Source organism: Microcaecilia unicolor, chromosome 13, assembly GCF_901765095.1.
Source record: "Microcaecilia unicolor chromosome 13, aMicUni1.1, whole genome shotgun sequence".
Lineage (NCBI taxonomy): Eukaryota > Metazoa > Chordata > Amphibia > Gymnophiona > Siphonopidae > Microcaecilia > Microcaecilia unicolor.
Window position 1 is genome coordinate 68,926,246 of NC_044043.1, and position 20,640 is coordinate 68,946,885.

A 20,640-nucleotide genomic window follows, 5' to 3' on the forward strand; every position below is an offset into this window, starting at 1 on the left:
TTTAGGCTTTCAGTGCAGGCCGGGAGTTGAGCAGGTGGTACTGGGAGCAGAAGTGGCATCAATGTGACTAGTCGAATGGGCTTTTTGTTCCAGGGACAAGCTAACCATGGAAGTCGTGTTCCTGACCAGAAACCCGAGTGGACTCATCTTCTACAATGGACAAAAGACAGATGGCAGAGGGGACTTTGTCTCTCTGGCTCTACACAACGGGCATTTGGAGTACAGATATGACCTGGGGAAGGGAGCTGCTGTCATCAAGTGAGAACCTTCTGGAGATGGGCTAGCAGAGGCCTTTGTGGTCTTGTCCAGGGCTTTTCATGTGACTTCTCATTTGAATCTGTATGCAGGATGTATAGGGTGTCATCTACTCTTAATTACCGAGAGCTTTGGTGGTTTTCTCTAGACCTGGAGCCTATCTTCTTGCTTACAATGTGCCTTTGCAATGTGTCATTGCCTTGAAAAGGTCAGGTATTGGAGAGGAGGTTTCCATTGCCTTTAGTTCATAAAGAATAATTTTTTTCAGCTAATTCTTTGTAATGTCAGTTGCACAGTCCTTCTTACCTTCTGAATGTTGCTACCTTATGCAGTAGATGTATTTCCAGCCTGTTTTCTCTTACATCCTTTGGCATCACGTGAAAGAGAATCACAACAGCTGCTGGAACACTGTTCTCTTATTTGAGGGTGTCCCTGATGCAGGCTTCTGCAACCTGCAACTCATTCTAAACCCACCACAGCGGGGTGGGCTCAGGTACCACCCAGAATCCTGCACTGATCTCGTATCTCACTGTTCCTTTCCCCAGGAGCAAAGAGCGAATTGCACTGAACACCTGGGTCAGCGTGTCCCTGGAACGTAGCGGTCGGAAGGGCCTCATGAGTATCAGCAACGGAGAGCAGATCACGGGCGAGTCTCCTGTGAGTTTTGAGGGCGTTCCTGCCCTGCAGCTACTTAGCATTTAGAGTAGCACAGCAATGCAGACGTTTGATATGTGCCCCTCCCCTGTGACTGTGCTGTGAAAGTGGCATGGCCACATGCATTCAGAGTCCATGGAAAGCCACTGTGGGTATGAAGTGGGAGTCACCACAAGCCCCTGTTCTCATTACACCCTCAGTGTAAAGTAGACAGAGAGAAATGGGGTTAATTTTATAATGGCAGGTGCTAGCATTTATTTGCCTATTATTCTTGTAAATGATTCGAATAACAGTATATAGATCTGGATGTAAATGCCAATCTTCTGTCTAAATGTACGCATATTTTACATAACACATATTTGATAGATGGGTGTATTCGTAGGTGGATTCTGGGCAGAGCATGAGGGGGGCCACATTTATGTGCGTAACTTATAGAACTCTATGGGGTCAATATACAGCCATCAGCGGTGAGCGTTTTTCCCTAGATTCTTTAAATGGGAGACTTAAAGTTCCACATTCAAAAAATCACGCATATCCAATGTGCGCACAGAATTTAATTGGTTAACAAGCCAATCAATGCCAATGATTGGATGTTAATAAGAATTAGAACTAATTGGGGCTAATTAGGATTTGTACGCATAACTCGCTGAGCGTATTATATAACGTGATGTCCATAAATCGGACCACACAGATCTCAAAAGGGGACATGGCCATGGGAGGGGCATGAGCAGGTCATGGGCGTTCTGAAAATGTACCCGCACTGTTACAGAATATGCTTGATCCGCGCCTAAATAAGACGTGGGCATTTACACCAGGTTTTAGTTGGCATAAATGCCTGCGCCTAAATTTTAGTCACTGGATGGCTGCCTGCCCTGCCCCTGCGGCTGCTTTTTCTCTCACATCGCGCATGTCTGAGGGCAAAAGCAGCTGCTTGGCAAGCAATGAGGCAGAGTGAAGAGCAGCAATGGAGGAAGACCTCTTCTGCTGGTGGGGCCTGGGGGGGGGACACCCGCCAGCCAAACCAGAGGCCCTGGCCCAAAGCCCTGCTGTGTCTGCTCCTCCCCAGCCTCCAAGGGGAGCCCGGCACCGGAGTTTTCTCTCTCCTGCTCCTGTCAAGACTTGATCACCCAGGTCCTGTCCGGAGCAGGAGAGAGAGAGACCCTGGTGCCGGGCCCCCCTTGGAGGCCGGACCCGGGGAATTTTGCCCCCCCGCCCCCCCCCCCCCCCTCTCGATGGCCCTGAATCCAGTTATTTTTAACCTGGCTATCACATAGCTGCTTAAATCAGTATTCATCACTTAAGCTGCGATGGGTTACCACATAAAGATAGACAGACTTTTATTCTGTCCTATTTATGCACTAACCCTGGCCGCTTAAGGTTTGAATATCAGCACTTAAGGAGCCAAGTGCTGACTCCACCCCCAGGAATACCCCTGAGATAGCTAGCTTTATGTTTGGCAGTAAGCACAATATTCAGCAGCCCTTAGTTGGTTAAGTGCCACTGAATACTAGCGGCAAGCCCTGACCAAGCGATTTATTTATTTATTATTTATTTACCGCTTTTTTGAAGGAATTCACTCAAGGCGGTGTACAGTAAGAATAGATCAAGCATGAGCAATAGGCAATTACAGCAGTCAAAATATTCAAATAACAATACAGAGTATGGCATAGTATACTACTTACAATGTCAATTTAACCGGTCAGCGGCTGGCTCAATTGTTTTGAATATCAGGCAGTATAAATTATGAGCATATCTCCAGCATTTCGGCTCAAGCGTTTATACTAGCTCTGTGGCAGGCATAAGAGCTTGTGCCTAACAGCATATGCTTGTAAAATACCCAGTTACACTAGTAATTCTATAAAAGAACTGACCAGCTATTTTCCTTTATAGAACAGATGTCTAAATGTAGGCACACTGTAAGAGAACTGCCTCTAATGTGTCTGTTCCATAGCCTTTGATTAACTGTCCAAGAGGGTATGGGTTTGGCACGGAACGGGTGTATCCTGCATTGCTCTTTTGTGGTGTTCTGCAGGAGAGCAGGGCAGGCAGTATTAGACAAGTTGATTGCGCTCCGTCTTCACCTGTCCTTTCTCTGGAGTCTACCAAGCCCAAGCGTTCCTCTCTGACCCCTATTAACAAGCCAGCTGCCCCCATCCCAGAGCAACTGTGGTGCTCAACAGAGGGTACACATTTGAGTTTCTGAACCTTCCTAATGCTGATGTGCTTTGAACTGCCACTAGCAGAGTCCCCCCCACCCCCTTCTGAAGCTCTTCTGCTTGCTATTCCTCTCCTGGTCCCCATTACCCTTCCTTTCTGCCTTAATGCATTGTTAATATGGTGATTATAATTGTAGCAGGATGTTTTGCACTTTGCACGTGAATGCCTCAATTTCACTGATTTGCAAATTTTTCTCTCTTGGTGTCTTGCCTCTCTTCTCTCTCTGTCTCCCTCCTCTCTCACGTGCTTTCCGGATTTCAGAAATCCCGTAAGGTAAAGATCAGATTTTGCTCCTAAACTGTCATCCCATCCTCCATGTCCATCTCTCTGTTTCCTCCATGTAAGCAGAAAGGTCATTGTGTCACTTACCAACTGACTCCATCTCCAGATAGAGACTAGACATTTACATTCTGTTTCACATCTTATTCCAGCTACTAAACTCTTTTGCTGCTCCAGTGATTCCCTCATCTTTGCTCATTAGATAGTAATTGCTCTCGTTTGTGGGTTTATTGTGAGATGTCTCGTAGCACCTCATTTGCTGCTCATGTTTAGTGGATATGTTCACGTTAACCAATTAGTAGCTTCCATCTCCTCGTGCATTAAATCCTCTTGTTTCTGTAAGAGTCTTTCATGCAAACTTGCAATGTCACACCCTCTGGCACCCAGAGAAGTGAAAAGAATTTTTCTTCCAGGTTTGGAGAAGTTTATGGCTACTTATTTTAAACTGGCCAGAGTTAAAGAGGGTGGGGGTCAATATTCAGTCAGAAGCGCTCAGCGTTCTTCTGACTGCTGCCTGTGTGATGCCTGGAAATCCAATGCCAAGCCATGTCCGGGTTTTAGCATTGTATTTCTGGGTTTGCAGAGCCGGCTAACATACATGGCCAGTTAATGACCCCTTTTACCAAGCTGCGGCAAAGGGGGGCCTGTGCTGGCATCGGCGTGTGTTTTTCAAACGCCAAGGCCCCCTTTTACCACAGTGGGTAAAAAGGAAGTCTCTGTTTCCTGCAGGAAATGGCTGTGTGGCAAGTAAAGCACTTGCCACGTGACCATGTCATGGGGGGGAGCCTTTATAGCCACCCATTGAGGTGGTGGTAAGGGCTCCCGCACTAACCTTGCGGTAACCGGGCAGCGTGCGACACTGCCCGATTACCAGCAGTTACACTGGCGCTACAAAAATAAATATATTTTTGTAGCACCGGATATGACGGCGCGCTAGGGGTGGGAAGTACCGCCGGGCTGCTGCAGTAGCCCTGCGGTACTTCCTGTTTAGTGAGTGTTAAGCCCACATTGGGCTTACCGCCGCTTAGTAAAAGGGGCCCTAAGTGCGATATTCAGCAGTTAACTGGCACCAGCCAAGTGCAGACTCCACCCCTAGAACGCCCCCAAAATTGCCAGTTTTGAGTTCAGCACTAATGAGTTATTTTCAGCAGTGCTGCTGAAAAATTAGCAGTTAGCCTCAAACAGGTGATTTAAGTGTCCAGGAGCCGTTTCTGGCCAATTAAATCGGTTTGTATATCAACCCCCCGGTGATGTTATTTTTGGGCCTAAAATGCCTCTTATAAAGTTAGTTCACGTCAAAACGTATGTACAGTGCAAGCCAGCTTGTTCTTGGAGAGTAGACGAACTCGGGGGAGGGATTGGGGCAGAATCATGATAGAAGGTGTCTCAGCCCTTTTTAAGTTAAGTGTTTGTATTGCACTGAAGTATTATATAATGAAATGGAGGGTTTTTTTAGATGATGATGACAGCAAGAACTCCATCCCTGCTGTGTGGAGACTGTTGAGGCTTTTTCCCCCTATATATAAAAAGTTTTTTTGCTTAAAGGTGATAAATACAATACCTGCACGCTCTGAGAAGGGGTGTATTCTTTGTTTATTGTCATAATTTATTTCCCCCTCAACAATCCCAGTAAAAGTTTTGTAGTTGATTTTATAAAATATGCATGTACCTGATGCGCCAACATGTAGGCCTCTGCCCAGGCAGACATGAATGCCATTGCCCACAGTCTAGGTGCTGCTTCTGCTACTTTTGCAGGATTTGTGCTAATGTTTCATACAACTTGGCATTAAAATGTAGGTGCCGCGGTGGGGGGGGGGGGGGGGGTGCACTTAGCTCCAATTCTGTGATGGCTTCAGAGCAAACCTAAGCTGTTGCAGAATACTAGTGCAAAGCCACAATGACATGCCAAAGTTTAGCGTGCCCACTTATGACAGGTCGATGGCTGGTGTAAGTTGGTGTGCTTGAGTGCACCAATGCAACAAACACGACTGATAGCATTCTATAAGCTGCGTACGACATTTGGCAATACGCCCATGGCCTGCCCATGCTCCGCCCACTTGTATACTCCCTCACAGTTACACAGTAGACTATTTTGGCGCATACTTTATAGAATAGAGCCTAGCACTTATGCGTGTAATGCCATTTATTGGTGCCAATGAGCATATAAGAATTAGTACTCTAGAAACTACATGTGTACTTAGGACTAGATTCTATAAATGGTACCTAAAAATTGGTGCTGAAAAAAAACAGCACATATTCTATAGCGATGCTTACAGTTAGACGCGGTTTATAGAATAGTTTATAAATTATTGAGAACTTACTATACCGCTCAACTGACAAGCAGAGAGGTGTACAGGCTAAACATCAAGGAAGAAAGGAATGCCAGCATTCAAATAGGAAGTAAAAAGTACACAAATCAGCAAAGAACGGAAAAAAACCATCAAAGCTCAAAAGAAAAAAGGGGAAGAGAAAGCAGAAGTTCCCAAATAGCGCAGTGGTTGGAGGCACCTCATCCGGTCAGCGTTCAGGATATCCAGAGCGAATATTCTGCGAACCACTGGAATAGTGCTTAGTGCTGGGAACTATGAATACATTGGGCGCGACCTAGAAGCATAGCCAAGTTGTGATATTAGCTTTGAAGTAAGTATACATAGGAAATCAAATACGTTAGTGTTTAACTTTAAAAAAAGGAGACTATCCTGCTTATTTTTGAACGAGAAGGCCGGCCATCTTTCGACACAAATTGGGAGATGGCTGGCCATCTTATAAACCCAGCCAAATCGGTATAATCGAAAGCCAATTTTGGCCGGCTTCAACTGCTTTCCGTCGCAGAGCCGGCAAAAGTTCAAGGGGGCGTGTCGGCAATGCACCGAAGGTGAAACGGGGGTGTGGTTACGAGATGGCCGGCTTCGGCTGATAATGGAAAAAAGAAGGCCAGTTCTGACGAAGACTTGGCCAGCTTTACTTGGTCCATTTATTTTTAGGACCAAGCCTCAAAAAAGTGCCCCAACTGACCAGATGACCACCGGAGGGAATTGGGGATCTCCTCCCCTTACTCCCCAAGTGATCACCAACCCTCTCCCACCCAAAAAAAAAAAATTTTTATATTTTTGTGCCAGCCTCTATGCCAGCCTCAAATGTCATACCCAGCTCCATCACAGCAGTATGCAGGTCCCTGGAGCAGTTTTTAGTGGGTACTGCAGTGGACTTCAGGCAGGTGGACCCAGGCCCATCCCCCCCCCCCACCTGTTACACTTGTGGTGATAACTGTGAGCCCTCCAAAACCCACCCGAAACCCACTGTACCCACATGTAGGTGCCCCCCTTCACCCATAAGGGCTATGGTAGTGTTGTACAGTTGTGGGGAGTGGGTTTGGGGGGCTCAGTACACAAGGTAAGGGAGCTATGCACCTGAGAGCAATTTGTGAAGTCCACTGCAGTGCCCCCTAGGGTGCCTGGTTGCCCGGCATGTGAGGGGGACCACTGCACTATAAATGCTGGCTCCTCTGGGATTTGGCCGGGATTGAGATGATCGCCATTAGTTTCCATTATCAGCGGGAAACCAATGGCAGCAATCTCTACTGCCAGCCATCTCAAACGCCGGCCCAAATGTTGAGATTTGGCCGGCCCCGAACGTATTATCGAAACGAAAGATGGCCGGCTATCTTGTTTCGATAATACGGTCAGGTATGCTGCTTTACGGGGCCGGCCTTAGAGATGGCCGCCCATTTAGATGGCCAGCCCCGTTCGATTATGCCCCTCCACAATAAAATGAGAAGAACGGTGAAACAAAACTTAGAGGAGTGGCTGTGAGGGTCAAAAATTTACATCAGGCGTGGATGCTGTTCAAAACCACCATCCTGGAAGCCCAGGCCAAATATATTCCGCGTATTAAAAAAGGAGGATGGAAGACCAAACAACAGCCGGCATGGTAAAAAAGTGAGGTGAAGGAAGATATTAGAGCTAAAAGAAAATCCTTCAGAAAGTGGAAGAAGGAACCAACTGAAAATAATAAGAAACAGCATAAGGAATGTCAAGTCAAATGCAAAGCTTGATAAGAAAGGCTAAGAGAGACTTTGAAAAAAAACATTGCGTTGGAGGCAAAAACACATAGTAAAATTTTTTTTAGGTATATTAAAAGCAGGAAGCTGGCAAAAGAATCGGTTGGACTGCTAGATGACCGAGGAGTAAAAGGGGCAATCAGGGAAGACAAAGCCGTAGCAGAGAGATTAAATGAATTCTTTGCTTCAGTCTTCACCAAGGAAATTTTGGGTGCGATACCGGTGCCAGAAATGGTATTCAAAGCTGACGAGTCGGAAAAACTGAATGAATTCTCTATAAATCTGGAGGATGTAATGGGGAAGTTCTACAAACTGAACAGAAGCAAATCTCCTTGTACCATCTCTGGATGGTATTCATCCCAGAGTACTGATAGAACTGAAAAATGAACTTGCGGAGCTATTATTAGTAATATGTAATTTATCCTTAAAATCAAGCGTGGTACCGGAAGATTGGAGGATGACCAATGTAACGCCGATTTTTAAAAAAGGTTCCAGAGGAGATCCGGGAAATTATAGACCGGTGAGTCTGATGTCAGTACCGGGCAAAATGGTAGAGACTATTATAAAGAACAAAATTACAGAGCATATTCAAAAGCATGGATTAATGAGACAAAGTCGACATGGATTTAGTGAAAGGAAATCTTGCCTCACCAATCTACTACATTTCTTTGAAGGGGTGAACAGACATGTGGATAAAGGTGAGCCGGTTGATATTGTGTATCTGGATTTTCAGAAAGCGTTTGACAAAGCAGAGTGGAGGAGTGGCCTAGTGGTTAGAGCACCGGTCTTGGTGGCCGGTTCAAATCCCACTGCTGCTCCTTGTGATCTTGGGCAAGTCACTTAACCCTCCATTGCCTCAGGTACAAACTTAGATTGTGAGCCCTCCTGGGACAGAGAAATATCCAGTGTATCTGAATATAACTCACCTTGAGCTACTACTGAAAAAGGTGTGAGCAAAATCTAAATAAATAAAATACCTCATGGAAGACTCCAGAGGAAACTAGAGAGTCATGAGATAGGAGGTAGTGTTCTATTGTGGATTAAAAACTGGTTAAAAGAAAGAAAACAGAGAGTAGGGTTAAATGGTCAGTATTCTCAATGGGGAAGGGTAGTTAGTGGGGTTCCCCAGGGGTCTGTGCTGGGACCACTTATTTTTTAACAAATTTATAAATGACCTAGAGATGGGAGTAATTAGTGAGGTAATTACATTTACTGATGACACAAAGTTATTCAAAGTCGTTAAATCGCGGGAGGATTGTGAAAAATTACAATAGGACCTTACGAGACTGGGCGTCTAAATGGCAGATGACGTTTAATGTGAGCAAATGCAAAGTGATGTATGTGGGAAAGAGGAACCCGAATTATAGCTATGTCATGCAAGGTTCCACGTTAGGAGTCACAGCCCAAGAAAGGGATCTAGGTGTTGTCATTGATGATAGGTTGAAACCTTCTGCTCAGTGTGCTGCTGCGGCTAAGAAAGCAAATAGAACGTTAGGTATTATTAGGAAAGGAATGGAAGACAAAAATGAGGATGTTATAATGCCTTTGTATCACTCCATGGTGCGACTGTACCTCGAATATTGTGTTCAATTCTGGTCGCCACATCTCAAGAAAGATATAGTGGAATTAGAAAAGGTGCAGAGAAGGGTGACGAAAATGATAAAGGGAATGGGACAACTTCCCTATGAGGAAAGGCTAGGGCTCTTCAGCTTAGAGAAAAGGCTGCTGAGGGGAGATATGATAGAGGTCTATAAAATAATGAGTGGAGTTGAACGGGTTGATGTGAAGCATCTGTTTACACTTTCCAGAAATACTAGGGCTAGGTGGCATGTGATAAAGCTGCAATGTTGTAAATTTAAAAGGAATCGGAGAAAGTTTTTCTTCACTCAACGTGTAATTAAACTCTGGAATTTGTTGCTGGAGAATGTGGTAAAGGCGGTTAGCTTAGCAGAGTTTAAAAAAGGTTTGGACTGCTTCCTAAAGGAGAAGTCCATAGACCATTATTAAATTGGACTTGGGGAAAATCCACTATTTCTGGGATAAGCAGTATAAAATGTTTTGTACTTTTTTGGGATCTTGCCAGGCATTTGTGACCTGGATTGGCCACTGTTGGAAACAGGATGCTGGACTTGATGGACGTTTGGTCTGTCCCAGTATGGCAATACTTATATACTTATGTATGTAAGTATGTGACGTTAGGGGAGGTGCATGGGCACGGTGTGAAAAATAGACGCTGACAAACGTCAAAAGTCCATTTGGGGGAGCATTTGCTCTTCTAGCACCCCAAGCTATGCCACTGACACGACCATTTGCGCCATTGAAAACCTGGTGTAAATCCCCTTGCATAAATTAGGCGCAAATCCCACTAATTCTATAATAGCGTGCACAAATTTTAGGAACTCCCCCTCCCCTGGGCTCTGATGCTTGGGATTTTTCACATTCTGGATTTAGCCTGAGTTCACTCTGTGTGTTGTGTCTGCTGAATGATGCAGTTTGTGCACATGTCTGACCTTATGCATAGCATCATTTCCTACTTGCAAAGGCTGTCTCTTGGGCTCCAGAGATTTGTTCAGTTGATCAGCATGAAGGCCATAAAACTATCGGGTGATGCTGTACTTAGTTTACATTTCCTATTTGTGGAAAGTTGAAGGTGGAATATTTCACCTGCTTGATTTTTTTTTTAGTTGTTTTTGTCACATAACACCTTAGCATTGCCCCTAGCACCCATCTGGGGTTATCCCTGTGGTCACCTGGAGGGTGTGGCCCAGCACTGTCCATGCCCACCTGCTCCTTTGCACATGCCCCTACATTGGCATACCCTCCACCCACCTGCTAGGTCCAGCTTGCCCCTGAACAAGTTCTTCCACCCAACAAGTTATTTCCCCGGTGGTTTCTAGGGGCACTGGGGGCCACAATCCTAGGGGGTCCCACAATTCCTAGAAAACACTCACAGACTGGGAACACGAACTGCCCAGATTTTTTGTCAGTCCAGGACAACAGAGCTAACAAACTATAGGTTTATTATCAAAAAAAGAAGAACAGCGAACTGTAAAAGTTTAAATAGCAAACAGGAACAGGTAAAATAACAAGGATTTTGGTGTTAAAATACTACTACTACTATTTAGCATTTCTATAGCACTACAAGGCTTACGCAGTGCTGCACAAACATAGAAGAAAGTCCCTGCTCAATGAGCTTACAATCTAATAGACAAAAAATAAAGTAAGCAAATCAAATCAATTAATGTGTACAGGAAGGAGGAGAGGAGGGTAGGTGGAGGCGAGTGGTTACAAATCTAGCTGAACACTTTTTACTACCTAAGTAGTACCACCTGGGGAGGTCAGCAAAAAAAAAAAACTGCTCACAGGAATTGAACATGGCCTTAGCACAGAGGTCTGTTCCCTCCACATTCCCAATTGTGACTGAGGGGTGCCAGCACATTCTGGGCTAGGTCTTTGGCTTTAGAGCATAGAGCATTAGCACTAAGGATTTTTGACCAGTGACAGTGCAAGTTACTTTTCCATTTGGGGGAATGTAGATAAAAAGAAAACAGACCTCTGTTACAGCTATAATGCAGAGGTCAAGCACCACCTGCTGGCCAGCCAAGGGAAATACTCTGAAGGGAAAAAGTATCATAGGGCAGCAGTACAAATCACAAAGCAGGGGAGCCCCTATTCCACCACATTTTTCAATAAGATTCCCATATCAGGTGAGTCTGAGGTTAGGCTGGTTAGTATAACCACTTTTGTGCAGTCTGTGTGTGTGCATGCATGTCAAACTATTTGTGTGTGTCTGGGGTTGAGGTAGGTGAAGTATTCCAATGCTACTTCAGGCTTCGTAGAAGGAATTAATGCAAGAATCTGCAATACTGGGTGCAGCCACCAGAGTGCACCAGTGCTGCATGACGATGGAACACAGTTAGCTGGTTTAGGCTGGAAACTGGTGGCACTGCTTGCTGTTGTCCTTGGCACTGTATATATTCAGGCCCCGATGATCAATTTCCCCACACCGTTCCAATCAACACTGTAAAATTAGTGCTGGAACGGTGTGGGGAAATAACGCCACTACAACAAAAATGAATAGCATGCAAATTTATACAAGCTATTAGCTTCAATCATGGGGGTACTACTGCAGGAGGATTGTGCCTGGGCATGTGCCCAAGGCACAGTCTTCCTGCAAAATTTGTTTGACAGGTCTGGCCTGTCAAAAGAAAGCCTGAACCTGTCAAATATATGAATACAAGGAGCTGGACTTCCAGTAGACCTCCAGACCCCCCAACCCCACCCCCCGGACAGAGAGGGCTAGAAGGCTGTTGGTCCTGCAGACCTCCAGCCCCCCCCCCCCCCCCCCAATGGTCTAGTGCCCCCACGAACCTCCCCCGTACCTTGAAGACTTAGGAAGGAGTAGCACTCCCTCCTCCTTCCAGCGCTGCCTCCAAATTGACGGTGCCCTGCCCAGTGCATCCTGGGATGTCCAGGGGTTGGGGGGGCTACTATCTGGAGGGAGTTGGGGGGATGGAGGTCCACCAAACCTCCAACTCCATGTGTCTGGGGTGGGATGGGGGGCCTGCAAACATGCAGATGCATGTTGGACAGGGCTCCCCATTCCTCCCCAATGCTCTGCAAATCCTAACGCCAGCTCTAAGCTGACATAGGGTTTGCTGCAGCAGCAGCGCCCTTGCTTGGTGCGCTGCCCACTGAGCATTAAGGAGGAATAGTTAATGCCCTGTTTAGCATGCATTTGCATGCTACTTGCGGTCAGAACCAGCAAGCTCATTGTTTCACACGCTCGCCGGCTCTGATCATGGGGCGAGAGCAATTGTGTGCGCTAATAACCTCTAGCGCTCATGTTTGCTTCTGATCATCAGAGCATCAGTGCATCACAGTGGTATATTTACACCATCTCCATAATTCTATAGACTTGGGCGCCCAAAGTTGGGTGTCCTTATAGAATAAAGTCAGTTGCATGTGCAACTTAATTTCATAATTGCCTGTTAACTGGAGTTAACAGCCAATGGATGGGTTAAATTTGTGTTAATTGGCATTCATTAGCACCAATTGGCAGTTGTATATGCCACTAACCTTAGTTTCTATTGTAGAAGCTGCATGCTCATTTTCTGCCTTGGGAAGGGCATGGGTGAGTTGGGGTGTGCCTAGGAGTTATGTGCACATGTTATAGAATATTGTGGGTTACACACATAACTGCCAACAACTAGGTGCATATACTTACACCAGCCTTTGACATGGCGTGAGTGCTCATGCCTAAAGTTAAGCATGAAACTGCAAACTTATCTATAATGGCAGTTTCGCACAGAACTGCCATTATAGAATTCATGCTCAGCACGCACCATCTGTGTACCAAACTTTTGCCACCATTTATAGAATTTTCCCCCGTGTGTGGCCTCCAAGGAGGTTTAATAACAGGAGATGGCCTGATGTCACAAGGCTAAAGCCGGTCTCCACCCAAGGAAGTTTTAATTCTTCCCAATGTAGCTGCTGCCATCTTGGTACACCTAAAACAATGAAATTGATAGGGCAACAAGCTCCGCCTACTGGCTTTAGCCCACATAATGGGCCTATGCTGTCTCCTTTTATCAAACCTCCTTGGTGGCCTCCCTACCTTCACATAGCGACATGTAAGAGGATATTTTTTACTTCAAAAGATTTAGAAGTGCAAGTGATACTGTGGAGATAGAAAGTATTCAGGTTTGATTGGTATTAGTCTGCCACTATCACAGTGGGCAGTGGCGCACAAAGTGAAACATGTCAGCGCAGTTACCTTAACATAAACAAAGTACACTATAGTTCCTCTTTAGAAAAAGGATTTAATTCTCACTGTTCATGTCTGAGGTATAAAAATACCTCCCCCTCATGTGAGAGTAAAACCTCTAGTGTGTAACAGGTCACCTGCCAAAAATTCACCACACAGTGTGGTTCCTAGTGTAGGGTATCGGTGGGGCTAGAGGTTTGTTCCCAGCACATGTTCCCATATGGATTTTTGCTGAGGTTTCTTGCTCTATTCACAGGCGCCACACACTGCTCTGAACCTCAAGGAACCACTGTATGTGGGAGGAGCTCAAGATTTTAGCAAACTTGCTCGCGCTGCCGCTCTCTCTGTCAGCTTTGATGGTGCCATCCAGAAGGTAAGGGGAGTGTTGCAAAGCTACTGTATTGATCCTGGTTTCTGTTTCTTTACCACATGCTCCCTACAAGTCGGGTTGCCTGAGGGTTACCCAAGGACATCTGCTGCCCAGGAAAGATACCTCAGGGCAGTTGGGACGTCAGCTGAAGGCGCCAAAGCTGAATAGATTTCAAGTCCATATCATGGGATCAGGATTTGTCACTTCTATCATGAACCTAGAGTCAATATAATATTATGTGATATAATGTAATATAATTTGTCATTTATAGTCTGCCAACTCCCTTTATGGTCCAAAGCGGATTACACTCAGGAAATTTCACTAGAACGTAACAAGATACAAAAATTAGAAGATACGTTTTTAAACATATATGTTTTCAGAGACTTTCAAAAAGAGGAGTAAGAACTTGGGTTTGCATCACAGATACCCCTTGCTCAGGAAGTAAAAGCCAATCTTTCTACCCTAATTTACTATTTTACTCCGCATGCTGCTAAACCATATTAGGAAAAGTACTGTCTACTACTACTACTACTATTTAGCATTTCTATAGCGCTACAAAGCATATGCAGTCTTTGAGAAGCTGCCAGAGCCCTCCGACATAGCAGAACACCCTCACTGGACAGATCGTGCCTGGTGTTTTTTTACCAAAAGGAGTTGAGAACTGCCTTTAATCTCTTCATAAAGGCTGCCAGCCTTTCATTGTGACCATGTTAAGATATTTGCTATTTGTTTGTCAGTTTTGCTCTGTTCCTCACTTCTCTATCATTTTGGGTAGATGAGCAGATCTGACATCCAACCCCTTTCCTTGGCTTTTTCTTCCTGAGTAAGGGGTATCTGTGCTTCTCCCAAACTTCCTAGTACTCTCTTACTGTTCTTGGTCTCCACCACCTCCTCCAGGAGGTTATTCATGCACAGGTCTGTGCTGACCTTCAGTCTCCTGAGTTTACTAGTTTCCCTGTTTAAGCTGGTGACTGGTTCTTCTGCATTTTGATTGGTGAAAGGAAAAGCCATCTCCTTGTACTCCCTTCTTTGCACGCCCACATTGCTGCTGTGTAGGGCAGGCACTGAAAACTCCTGTGGCTTTAGTTGTTCCTAGCTACTGAGCCCAGGGTGAGGGGGGTTTGTTCTCGTGCTGGATTCTGGGGGCTCCTATCTCCCAATGGTGTGTGACTCTGGATTGCGTATGCCTTTAAAGTTGCACAGATTGTCATGTGCTGTGTTACGCCTGTCCCAAGCACTGTACTTTGCTCTCTTCAGATCACTGTTGGAGGGATTGCCATACTGAAAGAGGAGAATATCAAGTTTGCCATTGAGATTTCTGCCTACCCCCACCATCTGTGCATGCAGAAACCCAGCCCCTGCCAGAACAATGGCATGTGCATCCCCAAGTTTGAGAGCTATGAATGTGCATGCCCACGAAGCTTCTCTGGTGCACAGTGTGAGAAAGGTAGGATCTGCCACGTGGGCAGCTTATCTCTGAAAATTTGCTCCAGTTATGTGCATTGAAAACACCTGTGTACTCTGCAGCTATGTGGTTTATTGGAATCTTTGGGACTTGGTGAATTGATTTGGATGGATAACTTTGCTTATTTACAGCTCTCCCACTATATTGCAGCTATCCCTCACCAATCTCTCGCTGTTAATGTGCCCGGCATGATAGACAAACTTTTTGATAGGCCTATTGAAGAAGCTATATCGATTTCGCTACTTCACAAGTGGTTGCTGCAGAGTACTGCACAGAGAGACCTGACACACCTCGCGACGCAGTGGTCCGCCGATTTGCATAAAGGGATTTCATCACAAATGTTACTGACATGCATACGACAAATCCCAAAAGGAACAGCTACTGCTGAACTGCGGGAATGTCAGGGCAGGGTGATATTCAGAGCATACACTTCTAAGTTGCAACTTTATAAAATGGGAGGGGTGGGCTCACCTTAATGTGGCAAGTGTGGGGAGCCCGAGAGCAATTATTACCACGCTATGTGGGACTGTCCGGAGATAAAGGCTATTTGGGCAAAAATTTGTAACTTTATGGGGCATATAGTGAAGGTCCCTATGTCACTGGGGCCTGAAAACGTTCTGTTGGGAGTGGGGGCGCTAAGAGGGGCTGGTGCTGTCCATTATAACGCGCTACTATATAAAGTGCTTCTAATAGGTAAAAAATGCATCTTAATTAACTGGGTAAAACAACAGGCTCCTACGTACTGGCAATGGCGTAACAAGCTTCATGCGTTCTTACTATTGGAATTAAGAGATGTTCGTCTGAAACTTAAGTGACAGAGAGAGTTTTACTTAACCTGGCAATGCTTCATACATGCCCTTGCACCGCGGGCCCATAGTGCCATTCTTAATCAATTGGGTGACCCCCTTCTGCATGTACGAGAGAGGCGCTTACCAAATGCAGGTGACGGTTGACTCCCTTTATTGAGGAGATGGGATTCTTATGGTGGGGAAGGGGGGGGTTAGAATTTGGGGGGTTGGGGGGATGAGTTAGGTTGGAGAGGGTTTGGGGAAAGGGGCCTGGGGGGGGGGGGAATTATAAAAACGCTTAATGGCACGTAGTAACTGTATAAATGTATGTAAGATATCGCATTTATTGTCCTGTATATTATGGATACTGACTATGTACTGTGAAATGTTCCATCAATAAAATTGTTGAAATATAAAAAATTACTGTACCTCTCAATGTTGTGAAAAAAATAAATACAAAAGTAAAAACAAACACTTTGAACCTTTAGATGATGTTTTAGTGAAAATAACCCCCTGTTTTCCTAAGAAAACAATACCACAGGAGGAGCTGAGCCTAGTGGTTAGGGTGGTGGACTTTGGTGCTGAGGAACTGAGTTTGATTCCCGGCACAGGCAGCTCCTTGTGACTCTGGGCAAGTCACTTAACCCTCCATTGCCCCATGTAAGCCGCATTGAGCCTGCCATGAGTGGGAAAGCGCAGGGTACAAATGTAACAAAAATAAAATAGATACTATTGGAGATTCTACATGGAATGTTGCTACTATTGGAGATTCTACACGGAACGTTGCTATTCCACTAGCAACATTCCATGTAGAAGGCTGTGCAGGCTTCTGTTTCTATGAGTCTGACGTCCTGCACGTATGTGCAGGACGTCAGACTCACAGAAGCAGAAGCCTGCGCGGCCACATTGGTGATCCGCAAGGGCCGACCTCTACATGGAATGTTGCTGAGGAACTGAGTTTGATTCCTACTCCTTATGACTCTGGGCAAGTCACTTAACCCTCCATTGCCCCATGTAAGCTGCATTGAGCCTGCCATGAGTGGGAAAGCGCAGGGTACAAATGTAACAAAAATAAAATAGATACTATTGGAGATTCTATATGGAATGTTGCTACTATTGGAGATTCTACACGGAACGTTGCTATTCCACTAGCAACATTCCATGTAGAAGGCTGTGCAGGCTTCTGTTTCTATGAGTCTGACGTCCTGCACGTATGTGCAGGACGTCAGACTCACAGAAGCAGAAGCCTGCGCAGCCACATTGGTGATCCGCAAGGGCCGACCTCTACATGGAATGTTGCTGAGGAACTGAGTTTGATTCCTACTCCTTATGACTCTGGGCAAGTCACTTAACCCTCCATTGCCCCATGTAAGCTGCATTGAGCCTGCCATGAGTGGGAAAGCGCAGGGTACAAATGTAACAAAAATAAAATAGATACTATTGGAGATTCTACATGGAATGTTGCTACTATTGGAGATTCTACACGGAACGTTGCTATTCCACTAGCAACATTCCATGTAGAAGGCTGTGCAGGCTTCTGTTTCTATGAGTCTGACGTCCTGCACGTACGTGCAGGACGTCAGACTCACAGATGCAGAAGCCTGCGCAACCACATTGGTGATCTGCAAGGGCTGACTTCTACATGGAAAGTTGCTAGTGGAATAGCAACATTCCATGTAGAATCTCAAATAGTAGCAACAGTGGAGGAGTGGCCTAGTGGTTTGGGTGGTGGACTTTGGTCCTGAGGAACTGAGTTCGATTCCCACTTCAGGCACAGGCAGCTCCTTGTGACTCTGGGCAAATCACTTAACCCTCCATTGCCTGCCGCATTGAGCCTGCCATGAGTGGGAAAGCGCGGGGTACAAATGTAATAAAAAAAAATAAGAAAACAATACCACAGGAGGAGCTGACCTCTTGTTACTGTACAGTATAAAATGTATAATTTATTGAAAATTTCAATTTAAAAATTTTGAACTTATCCCCTGCATGCACACACCAGCTAAGCCCAGACTGTGTTCTCCTCTGCGGAAGGAATGATGGGAACTCCTTGACAGAGCTGGGGCTAGCATGGATTGGTAGAGACTGTTCCGGAGTCCATTGCAAAGCAAATCTAGTTCCAAGAAACAGGACTGAAGTGAGACTGCCACCTCCAGCCTCTGTACATACTCATTTCTTTTTAATTTAGTAAACCTGCTGGAGTCTCCCCACACCCTAAGCCACATGTTCTCTATCTGTGCATTGCATTGACAGAAAAAGTAACTTAGAAGCTGTTGGTAATATTGATTCCTTGAGATTCTCTTTGCTGTCTTTCACAGCAATTATCGAGAAGTCAGCTGGGGATTCAGAAGCCATTGCGTTTGACGGGAAAACATACATGGAGTATCACAACGCTGTGACTAAAAGGTAATGCGGGCAGAGAATGAGGGCCCAGGAAATCTGAAGTCTAAAGTGACCTCTCCCCTGATCCGTCCCCAGAGCCATGTGACTCTACTGCTGGTCTCTCTGTGTTTGTTCTGTCTGCTTTGCTCTCTTAACAGCACTTAACACTCACATTTAACACAGGGGATGGCATTTGGAAGCCCCAGTCATCCAATCCCAAGTGTACCGACTCTGCAGTTTGCACTGTCACTATTCATGGGCATTTTCATGTATGACACATGTATATATTGCTCAGCCTCTCCAGCTAGGAAGGCTCTCTCTTTGCTCCTACACAGTGTGTCTTGTGTCTGTGTGTCTGTTCTCTTGTCGCTCTCCTGACTTATATCTGAAGGTTGATTTGTTTTGCCATTTGTAAACCACTGAAGCAGAGCTGACACCCCTCCCCTTCCCTGGGTTTTCTGTTGACAGTCTGCTGGCTGTAAACAGGTTCTCAGTGGTGATCTCTAAAGCCAGCTCCAGCTTTCCCTAAAGAAAATACATGGCAGGAAGAGAAACCAACCCTTGGCAGTGTACCAGGGGTGCCTGCCTGTCTTCCTTACCTATACTGTACCTCTGCGTTCTAAGTTGGCTGAGAACATGGAGACGCCACATCCATGATAGAGACCTGCATTAGATGGTCTCTTCATTACTGTCTCATGTCTTAATGTCTTTTCTTGTTTCCTTGTTTTCAAGCCATCTAACTAATGAGATTCCGGAGTAAGTACCTTGTTCCATCATCAGCTCTGTTCCTATTCCAGGCCCGAAAGGACCACAAGTTGTGGGTCCTTTCACCACTCATAACACTTGGCACCACATCTACTTCACATCTAACACAGACCAGTCCATATTCCAGCCAGAACCTTCCACCTCCTGCTCCATATCTAATACAGACCAGTCCATATCCCAACTAGAACCCTCCACTTTCAGCTCCATATCTAACACGGGCCAGTCCATATTCCAGCCAGAACCCTCCACTTTCAGCTCCATATCTAACACAGTTCAGTCCATATTCCAACCAGAACCCTCCAGCTCTATATATAATACAAACCAGTCCATATCCCTGCCAGAACCCTCCTGATCCATATCTTTTGCAGACCAATCCATATCCCAACCAGAACCCTCCACCTCCAGCTCCATATCTAATGCAGACCAGTCCGTAGCCAAGAAAGCTTTACTGCTTCATGTGTCTAAGCAACCATTAAATATCCCAGAGAAAGAGACCTCTAGTACAGAGTCTATGTTCTAGCTTCATTACAAATAAGTTTTGTGCTCAGGGATTATAGTAGTGACCCCAGTTTTCAGTGGAGCTCTCTGGGTAGCGAGCAGCAGTGGGTTGGCTTTTTGATCATACTTTGGTTTCTGCGACATAAGGCTGAATTCTCTTTGTGCAACATGAATTTGCATGCCATCAAAATGGACTAAACATTATGCCATAGTTTGTAAGCCTAACCTGAGCATGTGGGTGGTTTGTGGCACCTCAGGCAATGAGTTCAAGAACAGCCACAGGTGATGTAATGGGTGTAGTACCCTGGAGGGGCTGCTGTCTATAAGTTACTCTGGAAAGGTGAAATCTGCACCTCTTGCGAAGAGGATCAAAGAACCAGAGAAATTTCTTGCCTCCCCCTCCACCCTCCCCAGCACCTCACTGTATGTTGTAATGTCTCACGTCTTCACTCCAGGGCTGCCAACGGATCTTAATTTTAGGATATCCTTAATGAGTAGGCATGAGGCTTTCTTGCCTACTACCTTGTTGTATGCAAATCTCTCTCATGCCTATTCATTAGGGGAATCCTGAAAGCCTGACCTGTTGATGGCCCTCATGGACTCTGGGATTGAAAACCACAGCCCTTTGGGTTGGTCACAGCTGTTATCCCTTTGGGATGACTGTGAAAAGCTGGATGCTTCTGTTCATCACATGCCTTCCTTTTTTTTTTTTTTTTCTGCTTCTAAGTTTGGACTCTGTGGACTATTCTGTGGATCCTAGGTGAGTCTTGGTCAAGCCTGTCTGCCTTGTGCCATCTCCTGTGTGTCTCTCTGTTACTGTTTTCAAGGAATCCCTTTAATCACTCCACTTCATGTTACAGTTTTGTATGATTTGTTAAATATATTTGTTACATACTTAAACGTTCTTGTGTTATCTTCCTTGTGGCTTAGCTGTTAGGAAGAGCGTTGCATGCTGATTTTTCTTGGTTGGGGGTTAGGGACTAAGAGAAATAAAGTGGAACAGTTTCAGACAAGACCCTAATTATTACCTTAAATGTCCCTTCTTCTGTTGTAGTATTAGTGCTGCCTGATTCAGAGCAGTTTCTCTCTGCTGATCCTGGGTCTCTTTCTCTGTGTGTTTCCGTGTGCATCTCTAACTGGAAC

General features: G+C 45.4%; 1 protein-coding gene across 3 annotated transcripts in view; it reads left to right on the top strand.

Annotated features, from left to right (window-relative positions):
• AGRN (agrin) overlaps positions 1-20,640 on the top strand; it is a 379,875-nt gene that overhangs the window by 350,604 nt on the left and 8,631 nt on the right. For all 3 annotated transcript variants that reach the window (XM_030186208.1, XM_030186209.1, XM_030186210.1), the window contains 5 exons: positions 94-258; positions 801-912; positions 13,489-13,605; positions 14,860-15,049; positions 18,171-18,258. In XM_030186208.1, coding sequence (XP_030042068.1) covers positions 94-258; positions 801-912; positions 13,489-13,605; positions 14,860-15,049; positions 18,171-18,258 — 672 coding nt within the window. The remainder of the gene's footprint in view (positions 1-93; positions 259-800; positions 913-13,488; positions 13,606-14,859; positions 15,050-18,170; positions 18,259-20,640) is intronic.